Source organism: Salvelinus namaycush, chromosome 3 (genome assembly GCF_016432855.1).
Source record: "Salvelinus namaycush isolate Seneca chromosome 3, SaNama_1.0, whole genome shotgun sequence".
Classification (NCBI taxonomy): Eukaryota; Metazoa; Chordata; class Actinopteri; order Salmoniformes; family Salmonidae; genus Salvelinus; species Salvelinus namaycush.
This window is the reverse complement of record NC_052309.1, coordinates 63,495,559-63,515,629: the sequence shown is the minus strand read 5'-3', so window position 1 is coordinate 63,515,629 and position 20,071 is coordinate 63,495,559. Positions and strand designations below refer to the sequence as shown.

At 44.4% G+C, this 20,071-nt stretch overlaps 1 protein-coding gene across 2 annotated transcripts in view; it reads right to left on the bottom strand.

The window, feature by feature from the left end:
- LOC120034674 (sodium channel protein type 4 subunit alpha B-like) overlaps positions 1–14,785 on the bottom strand; it is a 43,020-nt gene extending 28,235 nt beyond the window's left edge. For both annotated transcript variants that reach the window (XM_038981277.1, XM_038981284.1), the window contains exons 1-4: positions 14,640–14,785; positions 3,284–3,470; positions 2,930–3,067; positions 2,482–2,600 (exon numbers count right to left, since the gene is read on the bottom strand). In XM_038981277.1, the coding sequence (XP_038837205.1) occupies positions 2,482–2,600; positions 2,930–3,067; positions 3,284–3,470; positions 14,640–14,737 (542 nt within the window). In that variant the 5' untranslated portion in view covers positions 14,738–14,785. The remainder of the gene's footprint in view (positions 1–2,481; positions 2,601–2,929; positions 3,068–3,283; positions 3,471–14,639) is intronic.
- Between the last annotated feature and the right edge of the window lie 5,286 nt (positions 14,786–20,071).

Here is a 20,071-nt window from a genome sequence, read left to right as displayed (position 1 = left end):
ATATTGGTATTGTTGAATTCGATTTTCATAATAGCAAGCTAGGATTGATTGTTTGGTTAGCTAAACTAGCAAGTCTGTTTGTTTGGTTACCAAGCAACAACTGTAGCTATCTGGAAACTTGCTAGCTACCTCAGTGAATGTTGAACACATTTCTACCAGCAAATGAACACATGTCTCGTGGCAAATGTGTTCAATTATAGCCATGGTATAAAATGGATAATCAACTCGGGGCTCTATGCGTTCTCTGGTAAATAATGCAACTCCGTGGAAGGTATTTCCACGTCGTTCTTTATTTTCCATAGAACGCATAGCCCCTCGTTGATTATCCCTTACATATTCTAAGAACATGGCAACCATGTTCTGAGTATGTTTTGTGGGACATTGATGGAAAATTATCCTAACCCTCGGAAAACTGGACATGAATGTTCTTGCAACATCCCATAGAACACATCTAAAACATTAACGTTAAATATTCTGTAACCACGTTTTTGATACGTTCTGTTTGACATTAAGTGAATGTTCTCCTAACTTCACCACCAAAACATGGTAAAAGGGTTCTCAGAAGGTTTCTGCTAACATAAATTAAATGTTCCCTTGACCAACGGAAAACTGGACACTCAAACATCAGGGGAACATTACGGGTAATATTACAAAAACGTTGTCTCTCCATAGAATTGTTAGCTGGGATGTATATAAAAACATCTGTGATGCGTATAAAGCCATACCACTTCCCCACTTCGGCCAATCAGATCACGTCTCTCTGTTCCTACTCCTTGACCTACAAGCAGCAACTCAAAAGGGAGACACCAACACAGAGAGTAGTGAGGCGCTGGACAGAGGAGGCAGATTGAATGCTGCAGGACTGTTTTGAGAATACTGATTGGAAAATGTTCAAAGATTTATCCACTCAGGACTCATCCATTGACATTGACGAATATACAACGTCAGTCACAGGCTCCATTAGGAAATGTGTTGATGATGTTGTACCCACAATAACAATCTGGAAATACCCAAACCAAAACCCTGGATGAACGGAGATATCCGTACCATGCTGAGTGCCCGTACTGCAGCATTCAATGTTAGCAGAACAAACCCAGATGACTCGGTGGCTTGCGACACGTACAAGGCAAGAAGGTATGAGCACCGCAAATCCATTAGGGAAGCAAATAGACAATACAAAATGTAATTGATGTTCGGCAACTCAGACTCGTCAAGCAGGTGTCAAGAACTAGACTATCACGGACTACAAAGGCAAATCCAGCTGTGTGGTGCCCACCGAAGCCTCCATCCCAGTTGAGCTTAACACATTCTATGCTCGCTTCGAGGCAGACAATACCGATCCATCCAGGAAGAGTCTAGCTGCTCCGGACAACCAGGTGCATTCGCTCTCCGAGGCTGACGTGAGGAAAACTTTCAAAAGAGTGAATACTCTGGCCCAGATGGCATCACTGGCCGCATCCTCAGAGTGTGTACTGACCAGCTGGCGGGTGTCTTTTCTGACATCTTCGACATGTCTCTGTCCCAGGCTGTAGTCCCCACCTGCTTCAAGGAGACTACCATACGTCCCAGTGCCCAAGAAAAACAAGATGACATGCTCAAATGACTATCGCCCCATCACACTCAAGTGCTTCGAAAGGCTGGTCAGGCTGGTCACTCCAGCAGATCCACAGAAGATGCCATTTCCATTGCTATTCACACGGGCCGTAACACATCTGAACAACAGGAACACCTATGTGAGGATGCTGTTCAACACCTATTGTTCCCTCCAAGCTTGACATGACACCAAGCTCAGAGCTCTGGGTCTGGACACCACTCTCTGCAACTGGATGCTGGACTTCCCACAGACCACAGGCTGTGAGGATTGGAAACAACCCCTCCTCCACATTGACTCTTAACACAGGGGCCCCACAGGGGTGTGTCCTCAGCCCTCTACAGTACTCCCTGTTCACACACGACTGTGTGGCTTTGCACAACACCAATTCGCAATGCCAATGTCCTCTTCAAATACTACTGCTGCACCATCGAGAGCATCCTGACCGGTTGCATCACAGCCTGATACAGGATTCTCTCCATCCATGAGTGCAAGGCCTGACATCGAATAGTGAAGATGGCCTAGTGCTCCCACCCATCCAGGACACCTACTTGAAACGGTAATGAGGAACTCCAGCAGCGTCATCAAGGACCCCGCACACCCCAGCCACGAGCTGTTCACTCCCTTACTGTCGGGCACATGGTATCAGAGCATGAGGTCTGATACCAACAGGCTCAGATACAGTTTCTATCTACAGGCCATCAGACTGCAGAACACTTGAACTGGACTGACCACCTGCTCTGATTCTCCTCACCTTAGCACACATTCACACATGCACACGCACACACACACTATACTAGCACACTTCTTTGACTCTGAACATGCAGCAGGATGCTAAGTTATATTTATTTATCATGTTGATCCGTGAGGTACTTGTATTGAAAAGATATGAATGCATGAGAATTTTGATGGATCCTCTCCTGAGAATACTGAAGGGAGTCAGAATGTAGCAGGCAGGCTCAGCATTGAATCTGAAGATTGTGTTCCCTTTGGTGATGACAATAAAGGTCTGAAAAACAAGAAGTAAAGATTAGTGAAGAAGTATTTGAAGTCCAATATTATCTTTACTTTAATTGAATGTATTCATGTTTGTCTCAAGGATATTAGCAAAATAGAGTTTGCATGAGTCATGTATTTCGATACATCAGTTATTGTTGTAATCAGAGAGCATTTACCCTCTGAATAATAACAATATAATAATATTATTTGGAATGTGTAAGTCTGTCAAAATACACATCTAATTTGAGCTTATTGTACAGGAAATAACTTTGTGATAATGTCTGGTTCTGTGGACACTCAGTCCTCAGGCTACTAAGGGACAGGGGCTGCAGTGCTCACTTTGTGTGATTTGTAGAAAGGATCCAGTTCCTCCAGGGGCGTGTTGAACAGCTCAGGTGGCGGGTCTCCGTAGATGAACGGCAGGATCTTGCCGGCCTCCAGGTTGACGGCTGGCTTTGGCAGGTCCTGCTCTGCCACCTCCGAAGAAGGTTAAAAAAATATGATTACTAACACGTTACCATTTCTTACTAGCAATGATTTTGCGGATAGCAGCTATTTTAAAAGAACGTTTTACTTGCAATGGCTTGACTGTGATATGTGGTCATTTGAACTACCTTATTTGAATCCACTGATTGTAAAGTCACTCTGGAATCTGGATAAGTGTCTGCTAAATGACTAAAATGTTAAATGTACCTCAATGTTCAGGGTCTTTTGTTTCTTCTGCTCCTTTGCTTCCTCGGCCATCCGCCTATCAATCTCCGCCAGCGACTCAAGGGTGAAGTGGCGGAACACTTCGGTGCCTGTGGGAGGGAGCAGGGCGACCATCTTGGCATTCTGCTGGGTGAGAGATGCAACCACACTGGGGTCTCTCAGCAGTGGGCTGTGAGTTGGAGGGATGGATCAGGAAGATGAAAAGATTTAGACACGAAAATGGAAGTTTAAAAAAATACATCTTTAAAATGCATTATTTAAAACAACATGTTTTGGCATATTGTTTCATAAGGGAATTTTATGGAGAGGGACAATTACACAGAGAAATGATTGGGTGAGGACACTGTGCAGCAGCTTCAGCTGAAATATGAATTCAGACATGTTGGTCCTTTTCTGTGTTTTGAGCAGCCATGCCTTCATCTGCACTTTGGACAACAATCCGTAGCCATGAAACCACTTTACAGAATCCTCTTCCCCTTTTGTCAATGGAAACTCCTTTCCAATGACAATATGACTTTTAAATAATACTATTTTGAGAAAAACCAAGGCACTGTGGCTGGGGATACTACGTCACCGCCAAAGTCTAAGGGTAGACCTAAAAAGTTCAAGCCCCTTGGGTGCTGCCATATAGTTACATTAGAAGTGCCCATCCAAGAATGCTCAAGCTCATTGGCCACGGATAAAATTACATCAAATAGCATTATATGTACAGTAGCTAGAGTTGCAAAGGGTCGGAAACTTTCCGGTAAATTTCCATGGGATGTTAAGCCCGGGAATTTGGGGAATTTTGCTTAAATTCATCAAAAAAGTTTGTATTGTGGAAGGACCACCAGAGGGCAGGCTGGGCTCACGGATGGTAGCCCAACAAGGCATGGGAGACAGGTGAACCAGAGGCAATTAAGCACAGCTGACACTACTAATGAGATATTCTCCTTCCCCTATAAGAGAGAGTATGGAACCAGCAAGGAGAAAAACTATCTCTGGAAGATGGCCACCGAGACAGAGGAGCTATCTAGGAAGAACCATTAAGACGGTGACAATGTCGTGACTTTTTGTTGTAATTTAAAGACAATCGTATTGTGTTCCTGTTTTGCTCTGGAGAAGAAGATATATGTTTTGTTCCTTTGGAGAGTTTCATTGATTCTGTTGGAGTGTTTGTGTTGTCCAAATGCCCTCAATATAGAACTTTGTTCAATCAAGAAAACCTACTCCTGACTCGTTTGTTCCACCTTCCCGCTTTAGAGTGACGCCCAATTACTTGGTCCGCTCACATTGGTGGAGAATGTGGGCATTAGGTGGACGAGTGACACAAGGATAAGTGAGTAATTCAAGATTCTTCCAGTAGACCAGGAGGAACCATTCAAGTACGATGGATAACGCCCTACTACAACAATTGATCACGGCACAGCATACAACCATAGAACTCCTGCAACAACAGCTGAGCCGGCGAGAAGAACCTAGAGTTAAGCCAAGAGCGGCTGCTCACACCATCTTACCTCGTCTCTCCAAGGAGGATGATATTGAGGCCTTCCTCATGACCTTCGAAAGGACGGCCACCTTGGAAGAGTGGCCGCCCACAGAATGGGCGAGCGCATTAGCCCCTCTTTTGACCGGGGTGGCTCAGGAAGCCTATTTTGACCTGGATGCCCGCGAAGCTGCAGACTATGGGCGACTAAAAACCGAGATCCTATCCCGGTACCAGCTGACTGCCAGAGATAGGGCCGTAAAGTTCCATCAATGGACCTACACAGCTGACAAACCCGTCCGTTCCCAGATTTTTGCATTAATACGACTGACGAAACAGTGGCTAGAACCTGAAAAGGGAGTAGGACAGGTGATAGAGACTCTTGTAGTGGACAAGATATTGAGGGAATTACCCAGTGACTTAAAAAGGGTTGTGGGGCAAGCCAACCCGTTGTCAGCCGACGACATAGCACAGGCGGTGGAAACATATCGGTCTACAGGGGAGTTGTTAAAAAATGAAAAGGAGGAACGGAAGGATTCTTCCAATCCCGTACCCCGACTCACCCCGGCGTGTCCGCCACCGAAACGTCCAAACCCCCTCCGGAGGTGGGAGAAGTCATCCCCCACACAGCAGGGTCGGTGTTATAAATGTCAGTCTCCCAACCATTATGCCCCTCAATGTCCTAACAAGGATGAGCCCATGGTCACAGAGTCATCACTGCCCACCCCCACACATCTCGATTTGAGGGGGCAGGATCAACACTGTTGGTTAGCAGAAATAGCTCCAGCCCCAGAGATTCCAGTTCGAGTCGAAGGACAAGATGTGGTAGCCATTCTCGACTCGGGAAGTATGGTTACGTTAGTAGAGGAGCGGCTGGTGACCTCCGCAACACTGCTACCAGACAAAGTAGCCGTATCCTGTATCCATGGAGACACCCACTATTACCCCACTGTGAATCTGCCGATTCTCACTCCAAAAGGAAGGTGTACAGTCAGGGCAGGGAAAGTGCCCCAGCTGAAGGTACCATTATTGATCGGGAGAGACTGTCCCCTATATAAGGAGCTTCGGCAGATGACGTTATGCGTGGAAAGAAGGGGAACAGGAAAGAAGAGAAAATCCAAGCCCGAGGTAGTAGTACTACAAGGAGACGTAGCTACGTCCTCGTCCTCTGCAGCAGAGGAAGAAATAGCAACCCAACGTTTACGACAGATATTCCAGGAAACCACCGATGAAGACACCTGTGAAGGGTTATACACTACACAGGAAGGAAGGAGCAACCAGACGCTAAGGGATATATTTGAAGCTCCATCCGAGGAGGGAACCTGGAAGGGGTTCTCATCGGTCACCCCTGAGGGGGATGGGGAACATCCTCCACATCCCTCTACCGAGGTTGATCTGCCCCAGGAATTAAAGGGACAGTTCGGCACCTCGCAGCATAGAGACCCAGACCTAAGGGAGGCCATGAGGAAGGTGAAGGTGATCGACGGGAGGAACGTCGATGGATCAGGTGAGCCCCCTCTTCCTTACTATGCAATCAGGCGGGGTCTCTTATACTGGGTCGTACGACGAAGGGGGGAAAACCAGGAATTACTAATGGTGCCTAGACCATACAGGGATACAGTTCTACAGTTAGCCCATTCCCACGTCCTAGGAGGACACCTGGCACGAGACAAGACTATTGACAGAATCATGCAGAGATTCTATTGGCCCCGGGTCACCCGGGATGTGGCCAGGTATTGTAGGACGTGTGATCAATGTCAACGTACAGCTCCACGGCCACACCTGCGTAACCCTTTGATTCCTCTCCCCATCATAGAGACTCCCTTTGAACGCATAGCTATGGACCTCGTAGGACCCCTCCCAAAATCCGCCAGAGGACACGAGTACATCCTAGTGGTCATAGATTACGCTACCAAGTTCCCGGAGGCCATACCCCTGCGTAACATGTCGTCAAAGGGAATTGCCAAGGAATTATTCATGATGTTCTCTCGGGTGGGCCTCCCCAAGACGATCTTAACTGATCAGGGAACCCCATTCATGTCGCGGTTGATGAAGGACTTGTGTCGGTTGTATCAGGTTCAACAGATACGTACAAGCATATTCCACCCTCAAACAGACGGGTTGTGTGAACGCTTGAACAAAACGATTAAAAGCATGTTGAGAAGAGTGGTGTCCCGAGACGGGAAAAACTGGGACATGCTTCTCCCACACTTAATGTTTGCCCTGCGAGAAGTACCCCAAGCATCCACTGGATTCTCTCCGTTTGAATTGCTCTATGGCAGACCCTGTCGAGGGATCCTCGACTTAGCCAAGGAGACCTGGGAGACCCAACCATGCCCCTTTCGATCCACAATAGAACATATTACCCTGATGAGAGACCGCCTGTCAGCAGTGTGGCCCATAGTCAAGGAGCATATGGAGAAGGCACAAAGGACCCAAGGCCGGGCCTATGATAAGTCTGCGACCCCCCGTGAGTTCACCGTGGGAGAGAAAGTGATGGTGCTCGTGCCCACGGCCAAACATCGCTTGCTGGCACAGTGGAGGGGACCCTACGAGGTAATGAAAAGGGTCTCACCGGTCAATTACCTCATCAAGCAACCTGATAGAAGGAAGAAGGTCCAACTCTATCACATAAATCTGTTAAAGTCGTACCATGGAAGAGAGGAGGAGGTGGCTTTGATGGCCCTGGAGGGAAAAGGAAAAGAGGAGGCTCTACCACCGGTGCGCCGTGGTCAAACTCTCCTGCCGGAGCAGTCAAGACAGCTAGACAAGCTGATTATGAACTTCGGTCGAATATTCTCTCCATTCCCAGGACAAACAGATGTCCTGTTCCACCATATCCACACTGAACCCGGCAAGAAGGTGCATATCCGCCCTTACAGGATTCCTGAGGCTCGCCGAGTCATCGCTAAGAACGAGGTAAGGGAGATGTTGAGGATGGGTGTGATCGAGCCATCGACGAGTGAGTGGTCCAGTCCCATAGTCCTGGTCCCCAAAACCGATGGTAGTATGAGACTCTGCAACGATTTTAGGGCCGTGAATGCCATCTCTACATTCGATGCGTATCCCATGCCCCGCGTGGATGAACTCTTGGAGCGCTTAGGAAAGGCCAAGTTCATCACCACCCTGGATTTGACGAAGGGATATTGGCAAGTGCCGGTGGCTCCGGAGGATCGCCCAAAGACTGCCTTCGCCACACCAGAGGGGCTTTTCCAGTATGTGAGGATGCCCTTCGGACTGCATGGTGCCGCTGCAACTTTCCAACGCCTCATGGATGCCATTCTACGGCCCCATCAAGAGTATGCAGCGGCGTACATAGACGATGTGGTTATCCACAGCGAGGACTGGGATAGTCACCTCCTGCGATTACGGGCGGTGCTCGTGAGTTTGGAAGCCACAGGGTTGACGGCCAATCCAAATAAATGCTGCCTGGGTCTGTCCGAAGCGGAATACCTGGGGTACACCGTGGGGAATGGGAAAATACGCCCACAGGCAGAGAAGACCAGGGCAATTCGGGACTGGCCGCGACCCCGGACCAAGCGGGACGTTCGGGCCTTCTTAGGGATAACGGGATATTATCGCCGTTTTATCCCGGGATATGCAACCATTGCCAATCCCCTCACAAACCTCATCAAGAAAAACTTGCCAAACCAGGTAGAGTGGAAAGACGAGACGGAAGAGGCCTTTCAATCGCTAAAAGATGGCCTGTGTTCTGATCCCGTCCTACAGGCTCCGGACTTCTCACAAGAGTTCATTGTGCAGGTCGACGCCTCGGATACAGGGCTCGGGGCCGTACTAGCTCAGGGTAAAGGCGAAGCAGAGAAGCCGATTCTCTTCATAAGTAGGAAGCTCAGCGATCGGGAACAGAGGTATGCTACCGTAGAGAAAGAGGCCTTAGCCATTAAGTGGGCCCTCGATTATCTCCGGTACTACCTACTGGGTCGGAGGTTTGCTTTAGTTACGGACCATGCGCCCCTCACGTGGATGGCTGGTAAGAGAAACAATAACAACAGAATAGCCAGATGGTTTTTGTCTTTACAACCGTTCTCTTTCCATGTCATCCACAGGGCCGGATCGAGGAACGGGAATGCAGACGCGCTGTCCCGACGCGACCAAGACGGTGCGTCTGGCGCCCGACCCTCCGGTTCGGTCCTGAGGGGGAAGGTATGTGGAAGGACCACCAGAGGGCAGGCTGGGCTCACGGATGGTAGCCCAGCAAGGCATGGGAGACAGGTGAACCAGAGGCAATTAAGCACAGCTGACACTACTAATGAGATATTCTCCTTCCCCTATAAGAGAGAGTATGGAACCAGCAAGGAGAAAAACTATCTCTGGAAGATGGCCACCGAGACAGAGGAGCTATCTAGGAAGAACCATTAAGACGGTGACAATGTCGTGACTTTTTGTTGTAATTTAAAGACAATCGTATTGTGTTCCTGTTTTGCTCTGGAGAAGAAGATATATGTTTTGTTCCTTTGGAGAGTTTCATTGATTCTGTTGGAGTGTTTGTGTTGTCCAAATGCCCTCAATATAGAACTTTGTTCAATCAAGAAAACCTACTCCTGACTCGTTTGTTCCACCTTCCCGCTTTAGAGTGACGCCCAATTACTTGGTCCGCTCACAGTATATAACAGTGAACCTTTTTTTGTGGGATACACATAAGGCAATTCTAGGTATTGTTGCTATCCCCAATTCAATGGAATTGCAACCCTCTGCATGCACAGTGCATTGATCCATCACATGTGCAGTGCACTCTTCCATCACATGTACAGCTGATTCTCAAGATCTTGCACACTAAGGAGATGCTATTTAGCCCACGCTAGTACACTGTCTGAGCCAAGGACAACATGCTTTCTGGTAAGTTTTGATTACAATACTGGGTGGGGTGAATATATTTGATATGACATACATGATTTTGTGTTAACTAGTAAATAGTAGCTTACAACAAAGTGTGTTTAAATCATTTCCAACTTGTTAACAATTTCATCTAGTTAGTTTTTGCAACCAAGTGGGTTTTATCTCGCTTGAGCCTGCTAACTGAGGAGTGTTAATTCAACTGTTTCCATACATGTTTAATTTTAAAACATATCTTACAAAGGAGTTGTTTAATCTAGCTGCATAACTACTTATCTGCACATGGAATTGTATTTATTTATTTTTTACTAATTATTTTCTAATCTTTATGGGAAAGTGCCATATCTGATGTGTGAAGACATTTCACTGCAGCTACTGTAGACAGGAAAAGCTGTGTACATTTGTGTAATGAACACGAGGGGAGACAGAGTGCTGGTTTCAAGGGCACAGCAGGTGTTTATTGCAAAGGACCACAGGAGGAGGCAGGTAGCTGGGTCCAGTGACAGGCAGAAGGTCATGCACAGGGGGTCCAAAAGGGCAACAGTACAGGCAGGGAGAAGGCTAGTAACGTAGTCCGGGAGATCAGGCAATAGGTAGATAACAGGAAATCCGGCTACAGTACAGACAGGGAATAGGCAAAAGGCGTCATTAGTGAGGCAGGCAAAAACTATCATACACGAGAGGAGTAAATCATGGGAAAAACAGAGCTCTGAAAGACGTGTCACAAAACAAACAATACCTCACAGTGATGGGGTGCAAAGAACTGAACAAAATAGTGTGTGGTCATGACATACAGGTGTGTGAACAGGTGATTGGGATCTGGGGAGTGAGTTGCATTCAGGGGATCTAGGTGTTTGAGAGGGTGAGCTGGAAAGTGGGCTGGAAAGTGAGCTGCTTTCAGGGGATCTACGTGTTTGAGGGTGTGAGTTAGAAGCAGACGTTACAATTTTCACATACAGTGCCAAATCACATGTGAAGAATGCAACAAAGATGCAGAATCATCTGGCCAAGTGCATAAAGTTCCCTCAGCGCTCACAACAAGCAACCTCGGACAAAAGTCCCTCTACTTATTTTCGAGGTGAAAATGATGAATCAGACACCTTATCGATAGCAACAGCTGATGGTCCTCCTGGAATCAGAAGTTTTTTTGACTCAATGGAGGAACGTAGTCAGAGAAATGCTGATGAATGTCTTGCTCGAGCTGTATATGCAACTGGTTCACCTCTGATGCTCACAGGCAATGTGTATTAGAAGAGATTTCTTAATGTTCTTCGCCCAGCATATGCCCCTCCAACCAGACATGCTTTATCTACTAATTTGCTGGATGCAGAGTTCAACAGAGTTCAAGTGAAGGTCAAGCAAATCATAGAGAAAGCAGACTGTATTGCAATCATCTCTGATGGGTGGTCGAATGTTCATGGGCAAGGAATAATTAACTACATCATCTCCACCCCTCAACCAGTATTCTACAAGAGCACAGACACAAGGGACAACAGACACACTGGTCTCTACATTACGGATGAGCTGAAGGCAGCCATCAATGACCTTGGACCACAGAAGGTATTTGCACTGGTGACTGACAATGCTGCGAACATGAAGGCTGCTTGGTCTAAAGTGGAGGAGTCCTACCCTCACATCACACCCATTGGCTGTGCTGCTCATGCATTGAATCTGCTCCTCAAGCACATGGCACTACAAAAATGGATACACTCTACAAGAGAGCCAAGGAAATAGTTAGGTGTGTGAAGGATCGTCAAGTAATAGCAGCAATCTACCTCACCAAGCAAAGTGAGAAGAATAAGAGCAACACATTGAAGCTGCCCAGCAACACCCATTGGGGTGGTCTTGTCATCATGTTTGACAGTCTCCTGGTGGGGAAGGAGTCTCTCCAAGAAATGGCCATATCACAGTCTGCCGATATGGACAGCCCCATCAAGAGGATCCTCCTGGATGATGTATTTTGGGAGAGAGTGGTAAGCAGCCTGCAACTCCTGAAACCTACAGCAGTAGCCATTGCACTGATTGAGGGAGACAATGCCATCCATTCTGATGTTCAGACTCTGCTTGCAGATGTAAGAGAAGAAATCCATACTGCCCTGCCCACTTCACTGTGGCTCCAAGCAGAGGAAACTGCAGTTCTGAAATACATCAAAAAGCGTGAAGACTTCTGCCTGAAGCCCATACACGCCTCAGCGTACATGTTGGTCCCTAAGTATGTTGGCAAGAACATCCTGTCTGATGCAGAGATCAACAAGGCCTATGGTCTCATCACTACCGTGTCTCGCCACCTTGGGCTGGATGAGGGCAAGGTTCTTGACAGTCTGGCGAAGTACACTTCCAAGCAAGTGCTTTGGGATGGAGATGCAATTTGACAGTCGTGCCAACATATATCATCAGCCATCTGGTGGAAGGGACTTTGTGGATCTGAGGCTCTTTCCCCTGTTGCCTCCACCATCCTCCAAATCCCACCAACATCAGCCGCCTCAGAGTGCAACTGGTCCTTGTTTGGGAACACACACCCCAAAGCACCCAACAGGATGACCAATACAAGGGTTGAAAAATTGGTGGCCATCCGGGCAAATTTTAGTATTTTTGAGGTTGACAACAAGCCATCCTCCACAGGGTTGGAAAGTGACAGTGAAGATGAGGCCTCAGAGTTTGATGTTCAAGAGGTGGACATCGAGGAGGTCCAGGGAGAAGACATGGAAGCCTGAGAGGAAGACATAATTTTACAGATGTATGTTGAAAATGTTTTTGGGAGATGCAATGGATCATTGGGGATCATTCCATTTTCCCTTTCTTTTGTCGTTCACTGAAATCATCCCATGTGAAGAGTCAACTCATTTAATTAAAGTTAAATTCGTAACTAAATTGATTTCTAAAATTTCTATTGGGAGGATTTAATAATTTGCCATTATGTCTACTTATGATAAGGTAAAAAGTGTATGTGTCTGTCTCCACATGATATGGTAAATATATCCAATGCAAAAAAAGATGTACATTTAAATGGTATTAATATGAATTTGCATATATTTTTGTTAATTCCCATATATTCCCGTTAATTCCAACGTAAAGTTTCCACCTCTGAATATTCCCCAAAATGTGCAACCCTAACAGTAGCTTTGACTGGACTGATCATGTCAACATCATACTTTCAAAATCTTAGCTAGAAGTCATCATCATGAATCAAGTCGACAATCTACTGGCAAATCCTTTTTAATCCTTGTCATATGAAGATAAATAATAAAGAGAAATTATAGATAAAATGTATCGGTGCTCATCGGCCATTGGACATAAACATTACACAACAAGTTGGAAATCGCAAATTCAACAGTGAGTGGTTTGGAAGGGGTCAGTGACAGTAGCTAACTCTGCAAGTATTGCAAAACAATCACTAGCCTGCCATTCAGTGGAGTGGCTGTGTGGTCCTAAATCTGGGATTAAGGGGCTCTTTTCCAAGTTTAAAATTATAAACATTTAACATTGGTCGTGCTGTCAATGAAGCATGATTTGTGCGCTCAAAACAACTGTTAACTGTGAAAACTTGACTTCAGTGAGTTCAAGACAAATGAAAAGTCGAGAATAAACAAGCTCCGACTGGGAAAATACGTTTTGAACGGTCATCCAACTCAGAATTGTAAATCAGGCATCTTTCTAGATTCAAGTGAGCACAGCACAAGAAGGTGAGTCCAATAATGTATTGTATGCTGCTGCATAAATTATGTACTGTAATATGCCAGAGAGATGCAGCTGCATAAACTATGTAATATGCCAGGGAGATATGTATACTGTAGCTAAGAAAGTAATACTAAGTGTCTGTTTTGTAGTAAGATGTTAGTAGCCCATGTGCCTCACCCTAATAGTTTGGTCTATTTACCATTCTTAATTTCTCCTAGTTCTGCCTTGGTGGTGCACATGTAGCCTATAACCTGTTTTAGAGAAATGTAATCATCAAATATTGTAAGAGCTTTCATTGTCTGCTTATATGCCCCCTTTATTTATCCTACAGTTCTGACTTGGTGTACAGGGAGAACACTGTAAGAACAGCCCATGTTCTGAATTCTGTCACTGTACATTTCAAAAGTGCTAAACAAATAGTTATATTGACTATGTCCGTCCTAGCACGCTCATTAATGTCTTAATCGAAATGACGGATTGCCTCTTATCCGCTTGTCATCCCCTTATGCCATAGTTTGTACATCTCAATTGTCATTAGAAGCTACATTTGGTTATTAAACAAGTCAGCCATATAAGCTTTGTTTTTTTAATGGCAGTAAATAAGGCTGAATGAACTGTTTTGCTGCCAGACAAGGCTCCGCTGATCGCCAAGTGTAGCAGTGGTAAGATGTTGGGAATGCTGTTAGGACAGCTTTATGTAGACCCTAACAGTTTGTGGGCACAGTTTGTCACTGTTATAGTGATGTGTTGTTTAGTGTTGTGTTGTGTAGTGGCTTTGCTGGCATGCATCACAGTTCAATTAATTATTTTGCCCCACCAAGATTGTACATGCTAAAATTGGCACTGATGCACGCACACACACAGTAACCCTGGGTTACTGAACAACAAATTTAAAAAACAATAAGCTATGTTCCAGTTGATAATACCAGGAAATACAAATTTGTATCATATAATTTCTCAAAACTTCCAGTTGCAATAGTTGCAAAATAACGTGTTAAAGATAAGTATTGACAAAATCCTGGATAAAATAATCACAATAGTATCTATGTAGATAAAATGTTACTTAGCACAACAAAACCTGGCCACTCTGGCTGAAACAATCAAACCCATTCCCTCTTGCATACAACCACCAATGTGGTCCATTCAATTTAGGATATTATGAGCAATTGAATTATGTTCCATTTTAATAAAGTTATTTTCTGAGCGTACCAACCATGTTGATAATTGAGCACTGACTACCATCACATCATTAAGGACAAACGGAGAACTTCTAACTCGCAACTTAACAGTGAGACTGTGAACCCCGATCACCACCCTCCTGAAATGTGTATATCCACTTACAGTAGACGAGGACATATTTTCAGGTCTTTAACTTTCTTCCTCCGAAAGGTCCTGTGCCTCTCCCAGGCTTCCAGCAGTGTTATCTTTCGGGTCGGCATGACTACAGAGTCCTCCGCTATCCTTTCACACTACGGTTGTGTCTTTCTTTAACACACAGAGCAGTTCTGAAGGAACCGCTTTGCTGGCAGTCCCTTTTAAACTGCTGGATTAAGAGGAAAGTTCCACCTCCAGCCTCATGCGGGTCGAACAAAGTTCCCATTTTTCTTGTTTCACGTCCGCCCCCATAGTCCAAGTTCTCTAGCCGTTTTAACCCATGGATGGGTCATAGCAGGGGCACAAGGACATTGTTCTACTGAATGGAGCCACTTCATGATGGATTGTTCTTAGAGAAATGAAGGCCAATGGATCACTGGGATACATTCAAGTCACTGAGCATACACAATCTAGAATGTAAATAGTGAATTGTTGCAGAAAGCTTCTTATGTTATGGCTAGTTAAGTTGTCTTTAATGTTTATTACTACAATTACTATTACTGTTAATTGCAGCTGCAAGACTTATTTGACATGGCAACAAAATGTGTATGAAATCTCAGTCTTATCTAGTTCAAGGATAACTACATGTTCACGACCGCAGCACTTCGAGATGACCGTATGAAACCTAATTACAGAGCTGTCAGACTGTCCCATATTGTCCACAACTCGAGGACAGTGATTTTGTTCTTAGATGGACTGTCCCTAATACTCCCTATCGACCTCACAAGGATGTGATTTTATCCACACAAGGGCTGTGCTCAGTGTAAAAGCCTGCCCTGCGCCAGGCTCAGCTTTGGATCACAGGAGGATTAGAGATCAGAATTGCAACACTATTGGACATGAGGGATTGCCTCGATGAGTTAAGCCAGACAGCTAATTATTTTATGCAGTTTGCATAGCTATAATGGCGGAAGATGTACTTGTTCTACAACATTTTTCTAATATTTGTTTTATGTATAATCTTTAGACTACAGACTGATCATTTGATTATCTCCCCAAATATATTTACCAGTAAGCATGTTAGGAAGATAGCAATTGTGTGAGGTTAAATCCAAAGCCCCGAGTCTTTGCAGAAAACCTCAATAAAAAAATTCTGTCCCTCTGCAACAGAACATCAATAGTGTCCTTTCTTTAGCGGCCTCTTTGTTGTGGCTTTCTGGGATAGATCCAAGCATTCCTTAATCCCCCAAAGCCACTGGTCAAGTTCCTGACTCATTATGGATGCATGGACAGAGGGGAAAAAATCCAGAAATATTGAGAGGCCTGAGACTTCCCAGAATTGACTGGACATTGCCTAATCAGTACATTCAGTACATTCAGAACATTCCTCAGCATGCTACTGGAAAGGGGAAGGCTTGTTATCGAACACATTGTTATTGTTAGTTAAGAAGTTAAGAATTAAAATGGGTTTCCTTTACAGGAATAGGGCATGCCTTTAAATAGCAGAAAACAAATAATTCAGTCAACATTCATTCCGGCTTCAGACTGTGGTGACATCGTTTATATGAAACCATTAGACGCAGTTTATCATGGCGCACTAAGCTTTATTATGGGTTCAGTACACATCACCTCATTCTGTATCCGAAAGTCTGGCCCTCTCTTAAGTCTCGTAGATAAATGGACGGTTCTATTTTTGTTTATAAAGCCCTCTTGTGCAAACTTCTGCCATACCCGACTTCATTGTTAAATTACAGACTTACGAGTCACCAGACCCGATCACAGGGATGGTTAACTCTGGAGATTCCTTCGGTCTTCACTGAGTTAGGTACAGTAGATCTGTGTTTAGTTTTTGTTGCATCTTACTTGTGTAATGATCTCCAGAAGTCTCTAAAGTTTGATGTTTTGGTGCCTTTATTGTCACGCCCTGATCTGTTTCACCTGTCCTTGTGATTGTCTCCACCCCATCCGCTTATTATCCCTGGTGTATTTATCCCTGTGTTCCCTGTTTGTCTGTTGCCAGTTCGTCTTGTCAAGTCAACCAGCGTGTTTTTCCCGTGCGCCTGCTTTTTCTATTCTCTCTTTTGCCAGTCCTCCCGGTTTTGACCCTTGCCTCCCTGACTCTGAACCTGCCTGCCTGATCATACTGCCTGCCCTGACCTCGAGCCTGCCTGCCACTCTGTACCTCCTGGACTCTGACCGCTTGATCTTTTTGCCTGTCCACGACCATTCTCTTGCCTGCCCCTTGGATACTAATAAATATCAGAGACTCAAACCATCAGCCTCCCATGTCTGCATCTGGGTCTCGCCCGGTGCCCTTACACTTTAGGTCAGTTCAGATGGCTGGTTGATAGCTTTTTTACTGAGGAAATGTCTTTTGTTTTTCATGATCATGTTTTTGTCACACCCTGATCTGTTTCACCTGTCTTTGTGATTGTCTCCACCCCGCGCTGTGTCGTCATAGTTTTGTTAGTTACTTTTCTTAAATTGCTTGTAAATATTGTATGTTTTTATCGCATTGCAATTGTAAATATTGCGAATTTGTATGATTGTGTGCAGGGCTCCCCAGTAAAAGAGGCTTTTATCTCAATGGGATTTCCCTGTTTAAATACATTTCAATAAAATATAATTCCATCCATTGGACAATGTACAATAAGAACCATTATTACAAAATACAATTGTTATTGCTATCTACAGCCCAATTCATGTTTTTGCTTTCTCTCTCTCTTTCTCTCTCTGGTGCCTTTTTTCCCCACTCATCATGGCGAACATTTCATCTTAGAAGCTGTTTAATCAGATGTAGGCCATGGAACCTGTATCTTGGAGATATTCTGGCACGACAGTAGTAGTATCTCCAAGACACAAATTACATGGCCTACATCTGATTAAACAGCTTCTAAGATGAAATGTTTGCCATTTAATGTCCTGACGCTATAGATCTGGCAGCATATTGCAGGTGGTATTTATCTGAGATGAGTCATCTTCAGAGATGAGGGGGCTGGAGGCTGTGTGGATGGAAGACGTTGGCACTGCATCAGACAATGGTTCACACATGTTCACTGACCAAATGTTGTGAAACTCAAAGGAGGCCAGCATCACATCATGGACAGGATGGGTGTAATACAAATATGGGCAGGATAGATCTCTTAAGGACAAATCGTAACACAAGATCTGTGAATGTAACTCGAATTTTGGAGAAAGTCTATTTGACATCATTGCATGATTTACGCAGAAGTCTGAGTTACACACGGACTTTGTGCTAATTGAACTGTTATTATACAATGAATTTACAAAACCTTAAGAACACCTGCTCTTTCCATGACATATACTGAATCCAGGTGAAAGCTATGATCCCTTATTAATGTCACAAATCCATTTCAATCAGTGTAGATGAAGGGGAGGAGACAGGTTAAAGAAGGATTTTTAAATCTCAAGACATGGGTTGTGTATATGTGCCATTCAGTGAGTGAATCGGCAAGACAAAATATTTAAGTGCCTTTGAATGGGGTATGGTAGTAGGTGCCAGGTGCACCGGTTTGTGTCAAGAACTGCAATGCTGCTGGGTTTTCACAGTCAGAAGTGTCCCGTGTGCATCAAGAATAGTCCACCACCCAAAGGACATCCAGCCAACTTGACTGTGGGAAGCATTGGAGTCAGCATGGGCCAGCATCCCTGTGGAACGCTTTCAACACCTTGTGGAGTCCATGCCCCGACGAATTGAGGCTGTTCTGAGGGCAAAAGCGGAGGGGAGGGTGTGCAACTCAATATTATGAAGGTTATTCTTTTCTTTTTTATTTCACCTTTATTTAACCAGGTAGGCAAGTTGAGAACAAGTTCTCATTTACATGATGAGATGTAAATGAAATACAAGTTGCCATGTTTTAGCAATTGTAGTTCTATGATTGCACACGCATCTAGTAGGGGAGGAGTCTGATAGGTGTGAGGGTATTTAGGTGTGGTTTGGGATCAGTGGAGGCTCCCCAGAGGAGGAAGGGGAGGACCATCCTGTCTAATACTGAATGCATAAGATACAGCTAGCTAGCACTGCAGTGCATAAAAGGTGGTGAGTAGTTGACTCAAAGAGAGATAAAGACAATAGTTGAACAGTTTTTCCCTGCTGCAGTGTGTGCAAACCTGGTCAAGAACTACAGGAAACGTATGATCTCTGTAATTGCAAACAAAGGTTTATCAAATACTTGCAGTATATCAAATACTTGTTCTCCCCACTGTATATACACTACCGGTCAAAAGTTTTAGAACACCTACTCATTCAAGGGTTTTTCATTATCTTTTACTATGTTCTACATTGCGTAATAAAATTGAAGACATCAAATCTATGAAATAACACATATGGAATCATATAGTAACCAAAAAAGTTGTTAAAAGGATCCTACCCTTTTTTCAATTTTCACCTAAAATGACACCCAAATCTAACTGCCTGTATCTCAGGACCTGAAGCAAGGATATGCATATTATTGATACCATTTGAAAGGAAACACTTTGAAGTTTGTGGAAATGTGAAATTAATGTAGGAGAATATAACACATTAGATCTGGTAAAAGACAATAAAAACAAAAAAGATGCGTAATGTTTTTCCCCCCCATCATCTTTGAAATGCAAGAGAAGTACTTTCAGTACTTTCAGATAGGAGTCTAGTTGTAATTTAGATGTTTGCCACAAGATGGCAGCAGTGTTTCTGCAAAGTTTCAGACTGATCCAGTGAAGAATTATTACATTACTGCACAATATTTTGTATCAAGTCTGCCAGGAGTTTGCCCAAATGTGCAGAATTCGTCAAATGATACATTTTCAAGTACATAACTATAGAGAACATGCTATGGTAATGCTATGCTATGGTAATAAAACATGTAAGTTTACACACCCCCAGGAATATCATACAAGATGGATCATTAGCTTATACACTAACTTTCACACATCTAGATGGCCGGGCGGGGTGTGTGTGGAGCCATAGACAGCAGTGGGGTAAAACTATAGACCCCAGTTTCTACATTTGAACATAAAAATGGATTTTATCAAACAAAACTATGCTACATTTTATCTCTGGGACCTCCAGAATGACAAATCAGAGCAAGATTACTGAATGTAAGTACATTATTTACCTTCAGAGGTGAATGTATCAAACCAGTTGCCGTGATAAAAGTTTTTTGTTGTTGTGCACTCTCCTCAAACAGTAGCATGGAATTATTCTCTATAATAGCTACTGTTAATTGGACACTGCAGTTGGATTAACAAGAATTTAAGCTTTCTGCCCATATAAGACATGCCTATGTCCTGGAAAGTTGGCTGTTGTATACAACGCCATTCTAGTCACATTAGCGCATGTTAGCAACAACCGTCCCGTAGAGGTTAAACAAATCTAAATATATTTATATTTGAGATTCTTCAAATAGCCACCCTTTGCCTTGATGACAGCTTTGCACACTCTTGGCATTCTCTCAACC